At 37.0% G+C, this 21477-nt stretch overlaps 1 protein-coding gene across 16 annotated transcripts in view; it reads right to left on the bottom strand.

Annotated features, from left to right (window-relative positions):
* Positions 1 to 21477, bottom strand: part of LOC106966574 (pro-neuregulin-1, membrane-bound isoform) — a 222131-nt gene that overhangs the window by 24094 nt on the left and 176560 nt on the right. For 13 of the 16 annotated variants that reach the window (XM_027077339.2, XM_027077338.2, XM_027077340.2 and 10 more), the window contains one exon: positions 11999 to 12128. In XM_027077339.2, the coding sequence (XP_026933140.1) occupies positions 11999 to 12128 (130 nt within the window). Of the gene's footprint in view, positions 1 to 11998; positions 12129 to 21477 lie in introns of those variants that run through there. The other 3 variants (XM_053216391.1, XM_053216392.1, XM_027077345.2) reach the window with 2 other exon arrangements.

The following is a 21477-nucleotide window of genomic DNA, read 5'->3' as shown; positions in this document are numbered from 1 at the left end:
AATTTAACTCCCAGGGAGGTTGACAAGTTACATAGGGCTGGCAAGGCCTGTGTAGCTAAGTCACTTTCCCTCTGGCATTTCCTTATCTGCCACTGAGCAAGGACTCCTATCTTGTTAAAACACTGGTTTTGATAAGGTCTTGCATGGTTCCATCCATAATCTTTTATTATTTAAAGGATCCTGAGCTTTTCCCTTTATAGACACTCAATTTTGTGCTTTCATAGGTACTTTTATGTTGTAAGTTCAATCATCAAACTACAATAGAAGTCAAGCGCTTACACACTCCAGTGATTACTGACCAGAAAAACTATATGCCCTATTTTTTTTAAAGGTATGACAAATTAGGTCTCCTTTTTAATACTGAAAGACAGAAAGAAGCAGACATTTATTAGCACAAACTTCACTTCATCCAGTGATCCCCAAAGACAAATACATTTTTAAAATTCAAAGGGTGGTTCTACTGTAGTACTTAATAGGTGTCATTTCGCATTTAAGGTGAAACTATTTTTAAACTGCATCAAATTTTCGTTTTACTCACATACATTCACCTATCCAAATTCTAGAATCTTGATATAATAAATATCATTTGTAAGGTCATGCAGTAGGGATGTGCCTAAATATGGAAGTCCTTTCTAGGGGCTGTTTTTGTTGCTATTATACCAGTAATGAAAGCATTTCATATTGGATCCATTTTACCCAGTAACATGCTCTAGTCAAGAGGGCCATCAAAAGGTTCTAGGAAGCAAATTAGCTTATAGATGCTCAACACCCACAGTCATGGTTACTATCCATAGTTCATCTATACCATAACCATCATGCAAAGCCCCTAATAAAATGTAGTTGTGACAGCACATACCTCATGATTTACACATGACCGGCCCTTTCTTCTCCATAGTAAATAAGAATAAATATTATCTTTTTGGCATCAAAGCAATGTGAATAAAACCAAGGATATTTTTCTCATTCCCCTTAAAACCAAATTCCATGCCAAAAAAGTGTTATCAAGTGATTTGGTATATCTAATTCTATTTCATGAAGAATGGCCTGCAAGATAAAATACTAAAGTTCTGGATTTTTATTACTATGAGTTCTTGTGTAACTTAAATATAATTATGATCACTGGTATTATCAATAAACTTAACAATGAATATCTTATATTGATACAGCCCTTTTAACTCTTCAAAACACTTTATACACACACACACACACATACACACACACACATAGATAGATAGATAGATAGATATATAAAATTTGAACAAATTCTATCTATCTATATAATTGAATTGGTTTCTTTGGTTAGAATATTTTTGCAGCAGTGAATAGAGGACGATCTACCTAGAGAAATACAGAAATAAGAATGATAGCCTGTGAAGCTGGGTCATTTTTTCATAAAGATGTCACATGCTTCAATAAGAATGTCTTCACAGATATATAAGGAAAATACATGGAAACCTATTTTTCATATAATGTATTTAACATAATGACTTCTGAAATATACAGGATTTTTGTTTGTGTATTTGTTTCTGAACAAGGACTAAAATTCACATGGACATAGCCTACGATTAAGCAGGTACTCCAGAATTAAGGGCATATTCTGCAATGACCATTTTCTCTTACCTGTTTGCATTATTGATAACAATTATAATTCTCTTATTGATCACACAGTAATCCACTTGTTTCATACAATGAACATGGAATAAGACATGTGAACACTGTATGCATGTGTGTGTGTGTGTGTGTGTGTGTGTGTGTGTGTATTGGGGGGTAGAAGTGCAGAAGGGGGAGAACCATTTGAGGTAAGCAGTGCATTGATTTAAGTAAGGATCATAAAATGAACATATAGTTGAAGAATCATGAGTTGCTTAAGAAAAGGAATGCATTTATAGAAAATTGTCACTTATGCATCTTGGATGCCAGTTTGGGGATGAGAAGGCACAGGACAAGGAGGCGATGCAGATCAAAAATCTTATCCAATCAATTTTCTAATTAGTACGAACTTCTAAGGTGATGTTTCCTAGGGAATTGGCCTATGGCATGGTGGTTTATCTCTATCATAAAATGACATGGATACTTGGTACACTAACACTAGATATGCTTAAAATATGCCAATCTTTTTTGGAACTATCAGCTGTATCTGCACCAGGACTATTCTTGTGGTAATGTTTATCCTCAGATACATTTTCTTAGGGTGAAACATTATTATTCAAAGTGTGGCTCATGGACAAATGGCACCAGCATCTCCTGGGATCTCGTTAGTAGAAATGCAGAATTCCAGGCCCCCAGTTTATAACTGCTAACTAAGAATCTGCGTTTTTAACAAGATCCCCAAGAGATCTGCATGTACACTAACGTTCAAGATGTCAGAGACCCTGACCTTGGAAAACGGAGACTAAGCCCGTCTATCCTGGCACCACAGTATCTTGCTGCCTCGATGTGGGCAGCCCATTTGACTTCATGGGGCCACAGGGATAAGATGAAGGGATTTGACTAAGTGGTTCTCAACGGTTCCTTTCACCACAAAGGTTCTGGAAATCAGTGCTCATCCTGACACATGGAACCACTGTGTGGAAACTGACAGCATTTCTTCTGAATGTGTTACCAGTCATGGAGGAGGACTCAAGGACTTTTAAAAAACATTTTTGATACAATGGATTTTTAAGACAATCATGGAGGTAAAACAAACTGCAAATACCTATTCCTAAGCAATTTAAGTGTTCAGCAACAACTGTTATTATGGAACTTTTGGGGACCTCTAGAGTTGTTGCCAAATCAAATTGAAAGAAGCAGAAACAGATTTTGCCTGTGCAACACTGCAGACCGCATTGACTGTGGAGAGAAGGCATATGCAAATGGAAGCTCATCTGATCGATAAGCTCTGATTAAATTCTATGGAATTACTTCTAAAAGAATAGGGAGACTGTCTGGCTTCTGACATGTTTCTAAATTAGCACTGTACATTAAGCATCCAATCTATCACTTTCTTTGGAGATAAGAGTATGGTAAATTTAATCTCATTTTGAACAATATGCTTTGGCACGAGTCTGGGCAAATTCCAAGAATTTTGTCTCTTAGGACAATCTATTTGAATAATAATCGAGCCTCTATTGTAGCTTCTATATATATTGTTTTAGTATGTGCTCTTAACATGACCAATGATCTTTGTTTTACATTTGTTCTTAATGCGATGAAAATTCGCAGATCGTTTTGTCCGAACTTAGGTATCCCCTCTCCCAACTGACCCTTCCCTGACCTCCACCTCTCCATCTCCCACTTCCCTGCCCTGGCTGAGGAGTCTGTCTTTGCCTCTCACACTGCACCCTGTCCTGATCTCTTTCACAGCCCCCACCTGTCTGGGTTGGAATTCTCTGTGGTGAGGATAGTGACCATATTTTGATCGTTCTGAATCTCTAATTAAAAAAAATTTTTTTTAAACATTTATTCATTTTTGAGAGACAGACAGAGAGACAGAGCACGAGCAGGGGATGGGCAGAGAGAGAGGGAGACACAGAATCCGAAGCAGGCTCCAGGCTCTGAGCTGTCAGCACAGAGTCTGAAGTGGGGCTTGAACTCATGGACTGCGAGATCCTGACCTGAGCTGAAGTCGGACGCTCAACCGACTGAGCCACCCAGGCGCCCCACTGTATCTCTAATTTTAACACAGTGTCTGCCTTGTAAAAAGCTCTCATAAAATGTTTGTTAAACTGAGCCCAAGATAGTATTGGACGGCAGCGTCCAATAATGAACTGTATCAAAGAGACTTTCATATAGTCAATTGATTTGTCAGGTATAGGTCAATATTGAATTTCTGGCTTTTATTTGTATAGTTTATGACAGACTCTCCTCTGTAAACTCCTACATAATTTCTTCTTAATAGGAGCTCCCAGTGCTGCCCTCACGGGCTCGCTTCCCTAAATAGAAACCTTTAACATTGTGTTTGGAATTGGAAAGGGCTCTGTAACTCTTTAATAATGAGTTATTATGTCAAATTTAAATACTGTTGCTGAAATACCAGTTTACTTGGATTGAATAAAGTAGTACAATCTAGTGACCAAGACTTGCACATAGCATTGGTAATAACCTTAGTTCTTTTCTAGTAATAACCTTAGTACTTGGTGACTATCCTGATATGCTTACTATGTAATCAATAATACATTAATGTATTTTGAGAATCAATTTAGTGCTTGGTGTAGTTTTTATATTCTAATTGGATATTTCCTTTTTTTTTTTTTTTGGTGGAGGCACTAGGCATATTCAAAGATATTACATGCCCCCAAGAAACTTCTGGTTATTTAGCATTTGCTAATTTAATAAACCATTATAAATGGTTTTATGGTTTTATGAATTGATGGTCAAATTTTAAACCATCCTTAGACATCATTTATTCCTTGGTTTCATTAATTTTCATCAGGTCCTCCTTAATCCGGCAGCAAAAGGGAAACAAGGTCTACACCTGATATTTCTTCATTCCTAGTCATCACAATGATATATTTGGACAATTTTAAAATACCTTGCCTCAAAAAGAGGAGTCCCTACTGTCTTTTTGCTCTACCTCAATGCTAGTTGTGGTATTTCCTTCATATTGTATAACCTCTGGAATAATTTCTTTGGTGTTTAATGTTTACAAATATCAAGTAGTGGAAATGCCCACAAATAACGTCTTAAGGAATATCAGTGAGTTTAAGTGTTAGATATTAAGGCCTTTTGCTCTCATTCCATGTAAGCTAGAGTTAGTGGTGTATACACTAGCTCAAATAGTGCTTGTCTGTTTTTCTAGAGTGTCACGTTGCAAGTGCTGACTTTTCCAACCCTTCCCCTGCTCGGCATTCTGGCTAGAACTCGCCCACTCACTGCTGGAGTATCTGTGTTGTGGATTATTCTTTCCCAAATGTGTTGTTACTGTTGGTGTGTATTTTCCCGAGATGAACCTCATTCTGTTATCTACCTTTGAGAGAGATTTCTTGAGATTTGTATATGCTTTTCTCATTTGTGTTTCACCCTTTTTACAGCATCATCTGCAAAAGATGTGTATTTTCTCAGGGGAATGCCTTCTTCAACGTCATTAAAGAAAACATTAAATATAAAAGGTTCCCACAACATTTCCTTCAGATCCAACCCTATATGCCTCCCCAATACTGTGCAGCTAGTCTGAATCACCCCTTTTCCTTTTTTTTTTTTATTTATTATTATGATCTGTGGACTTGTTCTCAATCCAGGAGATAATTGGATACATATAGTGGCCACATTGGATTCATGGGTAAATACTGAGGAAACCAAAAATCGAAGTTGTCCTGGGTCTCCAATGATGTTTTTCAATGTCTAAGACATACAATCCCAATAATGAGGGTGGCAGTGTTTATGAATTAACCTGTCCCTGTTTGAACCTTCGTGCCCTTCCCAAAGCTCTGTTTGCACAGCTTGTTCTGAAATGCTCATCTGTAGACTAAAATTCTCACCACTGTTTACTCTACATGATGTATCTTTGTAAGTTTGGGGTCAAACAATTTAATCGGATATGGGATCAATCTACATCCCATGCATCTCCATGTCCCTGTCACACGATGACATACTGAGTGCTACTTTGTGGTTTGGTCTTCCTCTCTGGAGGATGTCTTCCCCTGTCTTGTCAAAGAGCCTGGAGATTCAGAACTTTACAGTTCTATCTACACTGCGAGCCTCATTTTATAATGAAACAGCTAAATATCCACTTTTTACTTAAATAATTCAATAAAAATGTTTCAAAATTGTGTTTTGCTTTAAATAGACCGTTTGCTGCATATTTTTTTCCCAGACTCTCTGCCTTTGACAAGTTGGGGTCCCCCATTAGACATTTCATTAGCTACCTAAATATCCATCACAGCACTTGGCACACCTACAATTTATAATTAAATTAATTACTTGAAATATGTTTGCTACTCTCGACAGCCTAATAGACTCCATGCAGAAACCAGCATGGTTTTGTTCAGTACTTTCTACTGAGAATGAGCACAGAGCCTGTCTCATAAAAGGAGATCAATAAATCTTTAGGGCTGCCTACCTGATTTCAGGAGAAAAAAGCACGCAAACTATTAAGAAGACATTGTCATTGCCCCTGATTTTAGGTAAAACTACACCTCAATTGTTGTCTATGAGGACAAAAGGACTTCCTTCCATCTACCTTAGAGGGTGAAAGCCAAAAATGAGTTAATAAACCCCTAGTTAAGCCGGATTCTCAATGCATGGCAAACATAGAAGAAATAGAAGACATGGTCATCTGAAGAGCTGATCACGGATCTGAGCCACAAGAGTTGCACTCACTGTCTCATAAATGCTTTTCCATCTGTTAAGCCTGTCATCTCTTAAGAACAGATGTGCTATAGGCAAGGGTCACACCCACTCTGAAGAATGAACTCTTCCAGGGCTAGAAAGAGTGCAGTTAGCAGTCTATTCTTATGGACTGGAGGCTCTAACCCAATACATATTCCTTTTTTTCTATTCCAAATTTCTCCTTCTACAGCCATGATAATGAAGCCACAGGACACAACCATGAATCTGAGCCATCATTCCCTTATTTAATTATGTTAACCCAGCTACCAGAAAGTGTCAGACGCATAATCATCATCATTTTATGCCAGGATTTTATAAAACTTTAACCTCAGCTAGTGTCTCTGGCTTTCTCTCCCAATCTAACCTAGTCCCCAAATTTCTCTAGCCTGTGTCTAAGTCTGTCTTCCCTAAATATCTGCTATGTTTACTGTATCACTCTCCTGCTCCAGACGTTACTAATACTCCCTATTAGGTATCAAAATGTCCAAGGTCACCTACCTGGCCTTCAGAGCTCTTGAACTGGCCCTAACGTCTAAGTTTTGTTTGGTCTGTTTTGCTTCCCACAATGGAGCTGCTGGTCTAGATATTCATGTCACTGTGTCTCACAGAAACTATTACTGCAGCCTCAATGCCTGGTATATGGAAAAGACTCCATAAATGATGGCAATTTTTATAAAGCCTTCTCCAAGTCATTCCGGTCTTTTCTTTTTCTTTCTTTCGATTTTCATTACATGATAATCAGCATTGCACCACTTGGGATATACTGACTCTAATTGATTTACTATTTTAGCTACTTCATTTTCCTAAACAGACTAAGTTTCCAGGGACCAGAGACCGTGCCTTCCATTTTCTCTGTGTTTTCAAAAACGCCTGGTATAGATAAATAGAAAGCTGTTCTACAAACAAATGTTTAATATTTCATTTTTGAGTATAATTTATTATAACATATTTGCTGTGTCTTTATCTCCTACAGTTACATATTTTTATAGGCCCTTATATATACTTCACAGTTTCATAAAAATGACACAAAATCATAAGTTCATGTTTGAAGGCAACTCGCATCTTCCTTGTTTTGTTTTGTTTCCTTGTTTTTGTTTTTTGTTTTTGTGGATAAGGAAGATAATGGTCAGCGATATTAATTGATCTGTCAAATGCAAAGTTATAAAGCTAGCCGGGAGCCCCACCAAACCAAGTAAAACTGCTAATGTTAAATAAAATGAAGAAATGGGGTTTTTCAAACATCCTAGCATGTAGTCTATTAAGACAGGTGTATATATTTTTCTAATGTCTACAGAGAAAATGTAATACTACCATTTACTTTGTATTATAAGGGGAAAAAAATCTTGCTTCCCCAGAGTTAGAAATACTTTAGCAGAAATGAATTCATTTAATTTCATGGACTCCCTGGAAAGAAATTTGGAGAACATATTAATTCCATATTACACATAAAGATATCGTCCAGAGAGTTGAAGGGAAAGGGATCAAGACTGTTCACTAAAATTGGTGGTTAAGACTCTAATCCCCTCATGAGAAAGCCACATCTGTCCGTGGGACAACATAATGGGTTTATAAATACGATCTGGTATAAAATCATTTTTAGATTAAAAAAAAAAATCACATCAACATCTTCCAAAATTGTTCTTTACTAAAACTGTTCAGAAGAACTGATATATAAGAACAAGGAGACAAACAAAGAGGCAAATCTGGATGTCATTTCAAATTGTCCTATTTCTTTGAACCATGTGATTACATAGGGCATCAGATGGTGAAAGATGGAATGATTCGTTTCTTTCTTGTCTTTATGAGGTCTGGAATAGTAACTATTTTTTCCCTGGGATAAATTTTTAAATTACTATGGAGAGAAGGGCAATATAAAAGATGAGAGCCACTGCAGAAATTCCCATGTGGTCCTTACGGGGATGTCCAAGTAACCAGCAAACCTCTCCTCAGAGAAGTGTTTAACTGTTACACGGTTAATCCCTTTGGAACACCTTATTCAAAATGGAGACACAAAAGAGATCCGCTGTCCAGTTTTCTACTTCAACTCCCAAGAAAACAACCATGGATTAGGTGACCAGAGAGACTACTTGGAAACTTCCATGCCTGTGGTTGTTTCTGAATCATGAGATAAAGCTGATTTTGAATGATGTGGCTCATACTTCAGCAATGTTTTGCTTTAAACAGATGGACCATATGGAAACTATGAACTAGCTTCGTACACAGGACCATGATGAGCCAATGAAGCATTTTTATATTTTCTGTCTCTATTCAAGTGGCCTAGTGAACACTATACTATCGAAAGACACAGTATATTATGTGTCGTCGTTTCAGTTCTGAGTAGCGCTTACTTTTTATGTTAAAGACGTTTTCAATACAAGGATCAAAAAAAAAAAAAAAAGAAAAAACAACAACAAACCTTTCATTTAATGAAAAAGGCCTGAAATATTTTGGATGTTAAATATACTCCAATTCTTCCCTCAAGGTACCAGCTTGCTTTTGATGCATCAGTAAAGACACGGTCCAAAAAGGGGTAAACAGTTAAGAAAATCATCGATGTCAAAGATCTTCTTTCCAACAAGATCCAGTGATAAGCTTTTTAAGACTTTTTTGAAAGATTATAATTACTCCCCCCCACCAAAAAAAAAAAAACCCCAATAAAATTATGATACCAATTTGCTGAGAAGTGGAAGACACGCATAACTCACTAGACAATTAGCCTGGAGGATAGAGAGTTTTCATTCATGGCTTGCTGCTTTAATAATTATTAGAGGAATAACACACATTTCACTTCAAGATTTAAAAAATATACAGTAATTTTTTTTTTTTTTTCCTGGATTGGGCTTAACATTTAATGAAAAACTGGTGGGTGAAAAAAATTACAGTTGTTGGCACAATACCAAAATGGAACAAATGAACAGCACTTATGTGATTGCATGTTTTGTGTAGGACGTGGGAGGGCTGCAGAATAGCTGAAATTAATATGTGGAAAATAACTGCACTGGTTCCTTGGAGGTATTCAGAAACTATCATATGCACTCACTCAGCTTGTAAATCTTTGCTAAGGCTATGATGAAAAGTGATCATGTTTCATTATTATAATTAAAACACAGTGGTCTCAGATGCTTTTCTTAAGAAGTAATTGTCTGAGACATAGATAATATGAGTATAGTTGTTTAAAAAGGAGGAGAATTTAAGGAACTATAATTTTATGCTATTTTTCAAGGAGATTTATTAAAACATAATTAGGTTGTTTGCACTTAGGATGGAATAACAAAGTTTCCCCATATAATAAATGAACCTCTTATTTTACAGATTATAATTCTCAGCATCAGTTTGGGGTTTTTGTCGATCACAGAAAACCTTGTAGGAAATTATAAGAATTATGCATCCCAATTCAGTACGGTAACTGTGGGGGTGCCATATTTGTGCTGTTTCACAGCAGGTCAGCAAACCAAGGATCACAATTAACCAACTTTTATTCTTTGCTACAGGTATGTAGGTTTGAATATACTGGTGATCAAAAAGTGAATCTCTAAAATTATTTTTAAAACAACAAACATTGATAGTCATATGAAGCAATCTGGACCCGGACAAAATAGTTTTCTACATACTCTTTCATTCTTACCTGGCTTTAAAATTTTGAAAAGGTTTTTTTTACCTGTTAGTTGTGTCTTGGCTAATGGCTATTACCTATCTCTATAAAAGAGATGTTTAGCAATTGAGATCAGAATCCCATTTTTGTGATTCTTAGTCTTTTATTCACTCTAAAAGCCTATATTTAATTTTATAAGTTGTCTGTCCTCACTGGTAAAATCAGCTATACAACTACCCAAACTTGTTTTCTCTTGGAACCACTTCTTCTCTTTTACAAGAACTTAAAAACCAAAAAACAAAAAACACAAGAGCTTTGAGGGCAGGAACACAGTTCTAGGAGATATTTGTCTACTTGAACTTAGTACTTCAGGTCCCATGAGACACCCTACATGTACAGCCCATGTCTAGAACAGCACAGGGAGCAGCAAAACATTTCCCACAAAATGGCATCTTTGTTTGATGTTATGATTTTAAAAGGTGTGTCTTTTTTTTAATGTTTTATTTATTTTTGAGAGAGAGAGAGAGAGAGAGAGACAGAGTGTGAGCAGGGGAGAGGCAGAGAGACAAGGAGACACAGACTCTGAAGCAGGCTCCAGGCTCTGAGCTGTCAGCAGAGAGCCCGACGTGGGGCTCGAACCCAAAAACTGTGAGATCGTGACCTGAGCCGAAGTTGGTCACTCAACCGACTGAGCCACCCAGGCACCCCTAAAAGGTGTGTCTTTTAAGATGTGCTTTGTTACTTATAAAAATTAAAGGTTTTCTTAGAACCATCATCACATAAATATTTGTATGCTATTTATATGACATAAAGGGGACATGGCCTTCTTAATTATTTCTTGTGCCTCTTTTTTAATTTTGCTAATTGCTCCTTCTATTAGCTCAGCTGTCTCTCTGACAAACTTGTTCTTCTTCGTCAACATTCAAGTCACAAGCTCATATGCTGATACACGAGATCATTTTTATGCAAAATAAATATGCATCTCTCATCATTTCAATGGGACATGACACATTTTTTCCCACATCAAACTATATGAGTCCACGTCCCACATACAGCCTAAATATCAAGAGTAGACTTGGGGTGCCTGGGTGACTCAGTCGGTTAAGCGTCTGACTTAGGCTCAGGTCATGATCTTACCATCAGTGAGTTTGAGCCCTGTGTCAGGCTCTGTGCCGACAGCTCAGAGCCTGGAGCCTGTTTCCGATTCTGTCTCCCTCTCTCTGCCCCTCCTCAGCTCATGCTTTGTCTCTCTCTCTCTCTCTCTCTCTCTCTCTCTAAGAAAATAAAAACATTAAAAAAAAAAAAGAGTAGACTTAAAATGTACTGCACAGTAAACATGGGTTTTAAGGAGACCTACTAATTTTAGCTATAGGGTTTAAATATTTAATGTACTGCTAATATCATTGTTTCACTCTGCCTGTTGAGAGAGAATAACTGTCATTCTTCTTAATGGTGCATCACATTCTTCAGGTCATTGGAAGGAGCACCATTCTAAATTTATCTACACACAAGGGCAGCATGAAAGAACTCTGCCTTCTACACACAGTGATGCTACACACACTAAATGCATTTCCAAACACATGTAATTTTTTTTCCCATTAGTGAGATCAAGCTAAATTCCATTTTTAAAGTAGTTATAAAACAACAAGCTAATGCCAAGTGTAACAGATGTGTAAGTAGTGAATCTTTTGCCCTTCTTCTTTTAGCTGTCCTATTCATTTTGCAGGTGATCACTGGGGTCAAAAGGAACATGGTCTTACAGCTTAATTCATACACTGGATGGAGAAGGTGGTTTCAAAAGTTATTGGCCTCTATGATATTTGCACATCTCTTCTAGGTAACAGTGAGGAGAACCACGAGGAAAGCAACTTTATAAATATAAAGGCACAAAGAAAATTGAAAAAAAGCAAACAACAATTCTGGATGTAACACAGGAGATGACAAATGGTGTGAACTTTTCAAAAATGCTCTACAAATAAAACAGCATTATTCAACAAAACGCAACAAAATTGGGAAAAGAAACAACAAGACATGAGACATGGAGTTGTCTGAAAGCAGTCATTACGGACATAAGCCACACAGAGGATTTCTCGTTCTTACTTGCACAAGTATCTTGAGGGGTTTGAAAGGTCTTTCACCATGAAGCACTCGCCTCCATTCACACAGAAAGTTTTCTCCTTCTCTGCACACTTTACAAGATGGCTTGTTCCAGTTGTTGACGTAGATGTAGCTGGATAGAAGATAAAGAAGGGGAACGTTTACATGTGTCTTTCCCTCTTCTAAACAGCCTTTACTCTTAAATTCTCTTAAAAGGAAGAGTTCGCAGAAAGTGTGACGGACGTCACTTTCAGGTTTAACAAACGACAGCAAAAAAGAAAGGTACTTTCTGGGTGTAATTAAATGGAATAGAATTATCAAAGGGTAACTGCAGTTAATTAATTTAATTAGAATGAAATAGAAAAAATGCTTAACATTTTTTATAACCAATATTTTATCTTCTAAGGAAGTTGGAAGAGAAAAGACCTATCACAAATAAAATATATTTTCCAGGAAGGCTCAAAGGTAATGATATAAAGTCATGTCAGGGCAACTGATGTTCAATATCATTTTTGAATGGCATCTACTTATTTAATTTGGAAATTACATTTTATATGCATATTGACCTTATAGTTTTTAGATATATGTATCAAAGAAGAATACAAGGTGGCTTATTTGTTTCTAATAAAAAAAATTATATGTTATTAGTTGTATGTATATTAACATACAGATTAGGGGCCATTCTATTCAAAGTTTCCGTTCCACTCAGAAGAAGACTGTTGAATGTCTGCTGCCATACTTTTAAGGAAATGGAAAGACAGTCTAGTATTACTGCAAAGGACAATAATAGCACTACAAAATTTATCCATTTTGAATCAGGAGTAGACACCGTAGTCTTAATTTTGGTTTACAGCTGTGGTAAGCTTGATATCCACCTGTCAAACTTCAGTTATGTGAAAGCGATGTGAAAATGATGCCACCACCATTCAGCATATGGATTAAATGAAGCCCAAGCTCTTGGTCCTCAGATTCAAGAGCATTTAGTACCAGAACTTCTCCCCACTCACACCATCAGGAACACTACATGCAGTGCTCAGTCTCAACCCCAAACAGTCTAATTTACGTAATGTTCATGACTGACATTATCAGGGTGACAAGCAGAAGCATTATGGTAAGCCAACAAAGATCCTATTGACTCTTTCAGGAAAAAGAAAAAATATATATGTATCTTTAGACAAAATTTTTTCCTTGTCTACTGACTCATTCTCAGTGATTCTTTGACTTCCTTATCACTTTCCATTTTATCATTTGCATGTGAAACTCAGATGCCCTTATTTGCTTTTATTTCACTTCTCATGTATTAGTTTTCCACTTTCTTTGATTTTTCTTCTTCATTTCCGTTGTAAGTCCCCATTTTGCTTCGTTTTGGTTTTGACTTCTCCAATTCTGATTTTTACTCTATCTGATAGAAATACTCAACGTCTGATTATTCAGTTTCCAAATCATGCAAGGCCTTTGTTCCCTTGCATCCTCCCATCTAGGGCATGTTTTTGGACCATTTCTCTACTGTCAGCATGGTTTTTAGGAGTAAACAGCAAAGAACAGTCAGATTTGCCCTTTGGAGACAGATCTGGTTCAAATCCCATCTCGTACTAGTTTTGTGTCCTTGAGCAAGTCACTTAGCCACCCAGAATGCAATTTTCCCATTTTGAAAACAATGGTAATGGCACTCTTACAGGATTGTCATAGGGATCATAAATAACCTAGGTAGAGGAATTGGCATAGCACGGGCACACAGTGAGTAACAGCAGGTATTATTACTGGGTAAGTAGGGAAGGTGTTTATCAATCAGATGAGCATCTCACCAGTGGAAATCTGGGGATTTCAAACATCCATGGTACTCTTGGATCATTATTATGAATAATTAAGAACTGCGTCAATTTTTTAATTACTCCAACAAAAAGGCCTTTCAAAATGCATTTCAAGGTATCCTTCACCAAACAAAAGGAACCAAGGAGAATGATTTTACCCTGTATTATCAGCTATACTCTCACATCTTTGTCAGGTAGAGGGGGATGTAACTGGCATCATTTCGTCTAGTAAAGTCATAGAGTAGACAACATTTCTATACATCACATAACATAATTTTAATCTAATACTATATCTTCAAGTGAACAACTGTTTGCTTGCATGTGATGTATTAATATTTCCATCCGCGGCAATTACTTTTAAAAGATACAAGGAGAAAATTTGCCTTAAATGCTAAAGGTTTTGTGCTTAAGACTTTCAACTGCTGACAGGATCCTGTGGGATGACAAATTGGGCCTGGTTTCCTTGCTGCCCCAGGTGACAGTACTCAATGGACCACCTGCAGTCTGCTGTCACCAGTCATTCCTACCGAGAAATTCTGAGCCTCCAGCTGATCTGCGTGGTCCCTGACAGGTTGCTAAGGATTACCCCTCACCCAAGCACCAGGCTCTTGAGGCTTTTATTAACAACAACTAACCCATCATAGCCCCCCAAGAGTAGACACTCCATATTAATTAGAAAACTAACAATAATGATGAGCAGTGACATAAGCAAGAGACAGATACCTCGTACATATTCCTTGGACTTTAAGACAAATAAGATTAATAAATGTATGTTAAAATCAGAAATAACACCCCTTTTGTTTTTTCAAAAATATTTCCCCCGTGAAACGATTATCCCGCAGCACCAAGTTATGACACATTCATTTGAACAATTCTTAGGTCATTACTTGAAGCTGGGATATTTGATGGTTAAATAATTCTGGGAGAAAATGAAGTAGCAACTAGCTTATATGATCATGGATTATTATGTTTAGCACTTCTATCCTTTAGCCGAAGCAGGAACAAAAATGATCGTGGAATTGTAAAGCAGTAATTAACTCCTGGGTGATGCTAAGTGTCAGCCGACTGGGTACAGCTGTTCTGAACCAACAGCCAAACACAGGAATAAGATGTAATTGTCAGAAGATTCTGGGATGGAGATGGTGATATATGAACCCTTCACATTTTTGCCAGGTTTCCTTCCATTCTTCTTAGTTCAATACAGTGCGCAGCCAGTCTTAAGCAGATCTATAAATTCTGCAGCGATATCCTTTCTCCTTGGCTCACATACGCTGTATTGCTAAGTCAGTTTCCATTTAGTAATTCTGCCAGAAATTAATGCAACAAAGGAGGTTCTTAAACCTAGCTATGGCAACGACCTTCTTTCTGGGGGAGCTGGGAGGACTGTATCAGAGGTTAAGCTAAAAGTTTGGCAGATAGAATGTGTTTTGGTATGAAAAAGAAGACCCTCATAGTTCCTCCTGGAAGTAAATGAAGGTACATCTCACCTATTCGGTACTTAATAAAGCCTGCCTCTACTTGTTACTATGAGCCCTGGGTGTTCTATGCGAGTGATGAGTCACTGAATTCTACTTCTGAAACCAATATTGCACTGTATGTTAACTAACAAGAATTTAAATAAAAAGTTGGGAAAAAAAAGAAAAAAAATCCTGCCTCTCACCACTTTGTGACTAGTTTGTTGTAACTGGGAGTTTATCACAATGAACTGCAATTAGGAACACTGCAAAATATGCATCTACTACTTTTATGCTTGCCGTTTATATGAACACTTTACCCCAAACACACTTTGCTTGGGATGTTAGCAACTGCAATACTATAAGGAAGAAAGTATAAATAAAGCAGTAACTTGTTACCAGAGAATGTACTTTGGAGTGTTTCACTCTTGACCTGGTCTCCCCTGGCCTATAGGTCAGGACTAATGACCATCCCCAGGGAGGCTGGACAGTTCTCAGACTTAGCCAAGGATTTGCGGACTAAGATCACCATTTACAGACTCCTCAAATCCTGCCCCTCATAATAGGGCTCCCTTTTTTCTAGCCTGCCTTCCTTCTTCCCTTCTTTCCTCACTTCCTTTCCCCTCTCTCTCTTTCTTCCTTCCTTCCCCCTCCTTCCCTTCCTTCCTTCCTTCCTTCCTTCCTTCCTTCCTTCCTTCCTTCCTTCCTCTCTCCTTCCTACCTTTCTTCCTTCATCCCTTCTACAATTCTTTAATGATTGTCTATTATGCACAAGACATAGAGATAACAACTAGAGTTACTGGGGTTAAAAACTGTAAGATTGTGAACAATTCTCCCTAAAAGGATACCTTTATAGAGAAAATGAAACGAAACGAACACTGGCATTAGCTGAGAAGAATCAGATCCCAGGCTCAATTTTACCAGTTACTAGCTGTGACTCTTGTCTAGCTAACCTGCCTCAGTAAACTCAGCTGTAAAATGTGCTATCACAGGACTGTTGGGAAGTGTGATAAAGTACTTTGTCAGCTGCAACGCTGCATGCAAATATATGATACTGTTAATATCTATGTGGAAAAACAAAAAGTCCAGACTCAGGATATATAATCAAGCCTCAAATGTTCTTAGTAAATTATTCTTGTACAAAATATGAAGAGAGATTGTCTAATTTGCAGAGGCAACCACTGCATAATTGTAAGGCATTAAGTAAATATCAATAATCTACTGTAACTGTATCATAACTGCTTATTAATGACTTATAACCACCAAATTTGCCCATAAATTAAGTTGAAGAACAATTTGAGCTAAAAGAAAACCATCTTAAATGTATGATTATTTTCAACTTTTAAGACTCTTAAAATTCTTTAATATTTCTGACCCAACTTCTAAGTTACTGAATTAAATGTACTTATGATATTGTTATTATAACAGTTTAAAGTTATAAAATATAAAAGAAATAGTGTGATGATCATAGTATGAAGGACATGATATAAACTGTTTACAACTTCACATTTTGGAAATCACACATTATTGCACATTTTTATAAATACACAATAAAAATCTGAGGACTAATTAAGTATTCTCTGTTCATCACTAAATATTTTCCCACAGAATCACACAGTATTTCCTGTAGAACGTCAGGCTCTTTTTGCTCAAGGCAGGCTGAAAAGAAAATAATGCTGGAAAGGATGGCTTACTTTCTTGCTTGTTTTATGTGGTGTTTTCCTTATCAGTGAAGTAGACAGCACCAACAGACCAGGGCCATTACACAAATGCAAATTGCTGATAAGAAGCCACTCTATTCTTCTTTGACAATTAGCAGGGATTAGGGAGATGTAGGGTTTACCCCAAGGAGCAATCATTTAGACCCTGTCTTCCCTGAGTGAATGAATCCTTATTAGCAGATTTTAGGACAATTCTGAATTGTCCTAAAAACTTTACTTGCAGAAAATTAAACTAAATAATTCTATGCAGTTTCCTCAATGAAATACACAAATTTTAACAATTTTCATATTCTAATATGAAACTGTCAATCACTACATTACAGGTTTGTTTTTCTTTTCTTCTTCTTCTTTTTTTTTAAAGAAAACCTTACCTGTGATATCTTCAATGGCTCTGAATTTAGAAATCTGCATGCTTTTTGTGCTCTTTGAACTCCCAGTTTTTAAAAAAAAATCCTGAAAATTATTATTATTCTTGCTCGGAATACAGCTCCTTGCAATTAAGTGCTAGAAGCACTTCAAAGTCCCACTAGGGGAAAAAAGCTTATGTGGAGCTCCTGAAAATGAAGTTCTGGAACAGAAGTGGAGCAGGAAAAGCTGTGCTACCTAATACAGCTTCTGCAGATGACAAGGGAATGAAGGGAGAGTCACTGGTTTTCCAAAGGAAAAGAGGAGAGCCAGACTCAGAACTACTGAAGCACCGTCATTCTGGGTTGGCATGTTTTTCTGGGTAGTAATTCAATCTTTTGCTGAATGGCAAATAAATTCTTGAAAAGGAAAAAATGACAAGAGGAGATAAAAAAAAAAAAAAACCAAAAAAACCCACCCTGTACTGGCTTGGAGGTTCCCAGAGCCAATACAGTGATTTAAAGTAGGGAACCACGTCCTTGGCCTCTCCTCTACTGAAATCTGCTAAAGAAACAAAAATGGCAGCCAGAGAAGGAGCATCATGAGACCATAAATGAACCCAGAACTTTCTACAGTAGAAGTAGGGCATCTCACTTTATGGACCTGGGAACTTAGCTGATAAGCTAGAAGTACTTAGAGGTTCACAGACTACCCATAAGGTTAAGAGTTTGTCCAAGGAACAAGTTGATGCCAAGGGACAATGGAGATTAATTGTTATAAATGATGAACTTGGGCTCTGGTATCATTTAAACACACACAGAATGGTGGACAAGAAAGAACTTTACCATATCTTATATAATTTATCCCATATTTAAAAAGAGGGTACAAATCAAATCAAAAGAATGGTTCTGTGGTCTTGAATAAAATACCTATAACAAAGAGTTCAGAGGTGGACGGGGGAAGGCTACCCAAGGTCACACAAGTGAATTAGGAAATGCTTCCTTTCTGTTTTGTTAAATGCATACTGAGGCCTAAGTAGGTTAATAAGATTGCCTTTAATTCCTCTCTGTCTTACAAGCTCTCTGAACAGACCCTAATATTATTTCTTCCTTCTTCAGCAGAATGAAAAGTGACCTTTGGGTGTTTCTCTTCATAAAACAAAATTATAATTTTTGTTGTAACACTGATCTCATTTGTAGCTAAACAGAAAGCAGATTCTACGTTCCCAGCAGTTGCTGAGCAAATGATTTGGTGTCATGAGATAGTGTTATCCTTAGAAAAATAAAATTGTCAAGAAAGGTTATTTTCAAACATACAAGTTGCTATCTTTTTTTCCTTTTTTCTGACAGTGCCTTTCACTCATGATACAATGTAATCACAGGCTACTACTTCTTAGAGCAACATCTCAATGACAAATACTTTATAGGATGTCATAGATTTTTCTAAAGAAGAGGGAGGGTGAGTCTCTTCCCACAGTGGATCATTGGCTGGTTGGAGTTACAAGGGAGCTACATTTTCTTCCTTACAAAGCCAACAATAATCTCTCCTTAGCTAACAAGTCAACTCCAGAAATATATTTTCTACTAATCACTTATGGTTTTATAGAAGATTTCCATAGCTGGGAGTTGACAAAGCTTTGAACTGTCCCTTGAACGTTTTTCCATCAATACCTATTCTAAAGGAGTAAAATCCTTGTAGCCTGCAAAGCAAATATTAGCAGTCCATCTGACTGGCTTAATTTGATACATCTATAGATCTCCTCAGGCTAAATGCAGAAGGCACACATTCTTAACTGTACTCTGCATTTTCTACTAGTATCAACTTGGTTGGGAGAAGGTCATGTCAATATAGAAAATGTTAACCTGTCAATTTTAAAATTAATCAAAGTTTTGAGCACCAACAAAACAAATCAGAACAAAGAGGACTGATCAAGGATTCGGTTATTCAGTAAGCTGCTGAAATTACCATGTGACATTTAATGACATAGGTTAATTTATTCATCAACTAAAATACATTTAGAAATGAAAGTAGATGAAAGGTCAGAAGATAGAAAGTAGGAGGCAAGTTCATTATCGTATTCAACAATTAAAAAAATCATGGCATATCAGAAAATAAAACCCATATGGTCATTGCAATAGATACTGAATCAACATTTGATGAGATTAACAATCAATTTCTATAGAACTATCAAATATTCTTATTCCCCAAATCAAACCTGAATTTAATCAGTCATCCACATACAGTTACTAATTTGCAGGAAGTACACAGGTCAGAGGAACACATTAAAAGATACCATGGCATGCAATTAGCAAAACCCAGACCATGGAGAACTCCACAGGGCAAATAACCCAGTTTCTTCCAAGCTAAACTAAAGGAGCAAAAAGAGACAAAGACAGCTAGAATTAGAGGCAGACCAATAAGGTGAAAGAAAAGAAAAATCTAAAATACAGACACATTTAAAAGAGAGTTAAGAGACGTATAAACCACTCACCATGCGTGACACTTAAGTGGATCCTGATTCAAACAGTTATAAATGTCTGATATCGAATCAGGAAATCTGATCACTGATTAGATAATTAATATTTCTCCAGGGTTATCATTAATTGGTATGTGTCAAATATACTGTGGTTATGTTTAAAAACAGTCCTTCTCTCTTACAGATGCATACTGAAATATTTATATATTAAATGATAACATGTCTGGAATTTGCTTTGAAATGATAACAGGAAGAAAAGTGACTGGGAGCAAAATGAAACAAACCTGATAACTGATGAAGCAGATGATGGCTACATGGAGATTCATTACACTATTCCTTGTATTTTCATGTTTAGCATATGTTTACATGTATATGTTTAAAGATACATATATATGTTTAAAATTAAAAATGTAAAAAAAATATCAATTTCAGTCTTTTCGATATATGTCTTCATAAAGCAAAATTGGTATGGTACTCTATATCGTCTCCAAATATCTACTTTTTTTTTTAAGTTTATTATATATTTGGAGAGAGAGTGTGTGCACATGAGCAGGGGAGGGAGGGGTAGAGAGAGATGGGGGAGAGAGAGAATCCCAAGCAGGCTCTGCACTGCCAGCTCAGAGCCTGAAGCTGGGCTCAAACTCATGAACTGCAAGATCATGACCTGAGCCGATATTAAGAGTTGGACACTTAATTGATCCAGGCACCCCGACAAGTGTCTACTTTTTGCAAACAACTTAAATCATACTAAATGCTGAGACTCTAGGAAAGCTTTCCATTAATGTAAAGTACAAGCTAAGTTTGTTGACTACCAATGCTGTAATTTAACATTGCTCTGAAAGTTCTAACCAATGCAATAAGCCAGGAATAAAAAAAAATTGTAGTATAACTGGAGGACATGAGAAAGTGAAATAATCATTATTCGATAGTCATTGGTAAAGTAAAAAAAAGTTGTAGCCAAGAATATAGGACTGATGCTTTTCTAATATGACCATACCATATGTCTGTTAATATGAAAGAACCCATTAAGAATAGAGAGTATAACAGCTGGCCTAAAATTATGTTACACAGGGGCGCCTGGGTGGCTCAGTCGGTTAAGGTCTGACTTTGGCTCAGGTCGTGATCTCCTGGTTCATGAGTTCAAGCCCCGCATTGGGCTCTGCGCTGACAGCTTGGAGCCTGAAGCCTGCTTCAGAGTCTGTCTCCCTCTCTTTCTGCCTCTCCCCAGCTCTCTCTCTCTCTCTCTCTCTCAAAGTTAAATAAACATTAAAAAATTAAAAAAAAATTGTATGTTACACAGATGACAAGGCAGTAAGGTTCCTCAAAGTTATGGAAGCACCTTCACGATGGGAACGGATTCCTGACAAAAGTTTTAAGTAATCTAAACTTTCAGTTAAAGGAGCGTCCACAAGAGTATAAAAAGAAGATGGGGTCTGGGCCATGCAGACATAACCTTCTGAGTGTTTCAGGTTTGAGCCAGGCCCTTGCAATGAGTGGCTCTGGAACACAAGAAGCCTGGATAATCCCTTAGGTGGCACCTGTGCAGCCTTAAACCCCCGACTGCACATTGCTACATACCATTTAGCCAAATCACAGCCATTCTGCACTTGCGTCATGACTGTAAACACAAATTGCCAGATTCTGTTTCTATAAGCACCACAGTTTCCTCACCGGG

This window comes from Acinonyx jubatus, chromosome B1 (genome assembly GCF_027475565.1).
Source record: "Acinonyx jubatus isolate Ajub_Pintada_27869175 chromosome B1, VMU_Ajub_asm_v1.0, whole genome shotgun sequence".
NCBI lineage: Eukaryota > Metazoa > Chordata > Mammalia > Carnivora > Felidae > Acinonyx > Acinonyx jubatus.
This window is presented reverse-complemented; position numbering and strand designations above follow the sequence as displayed.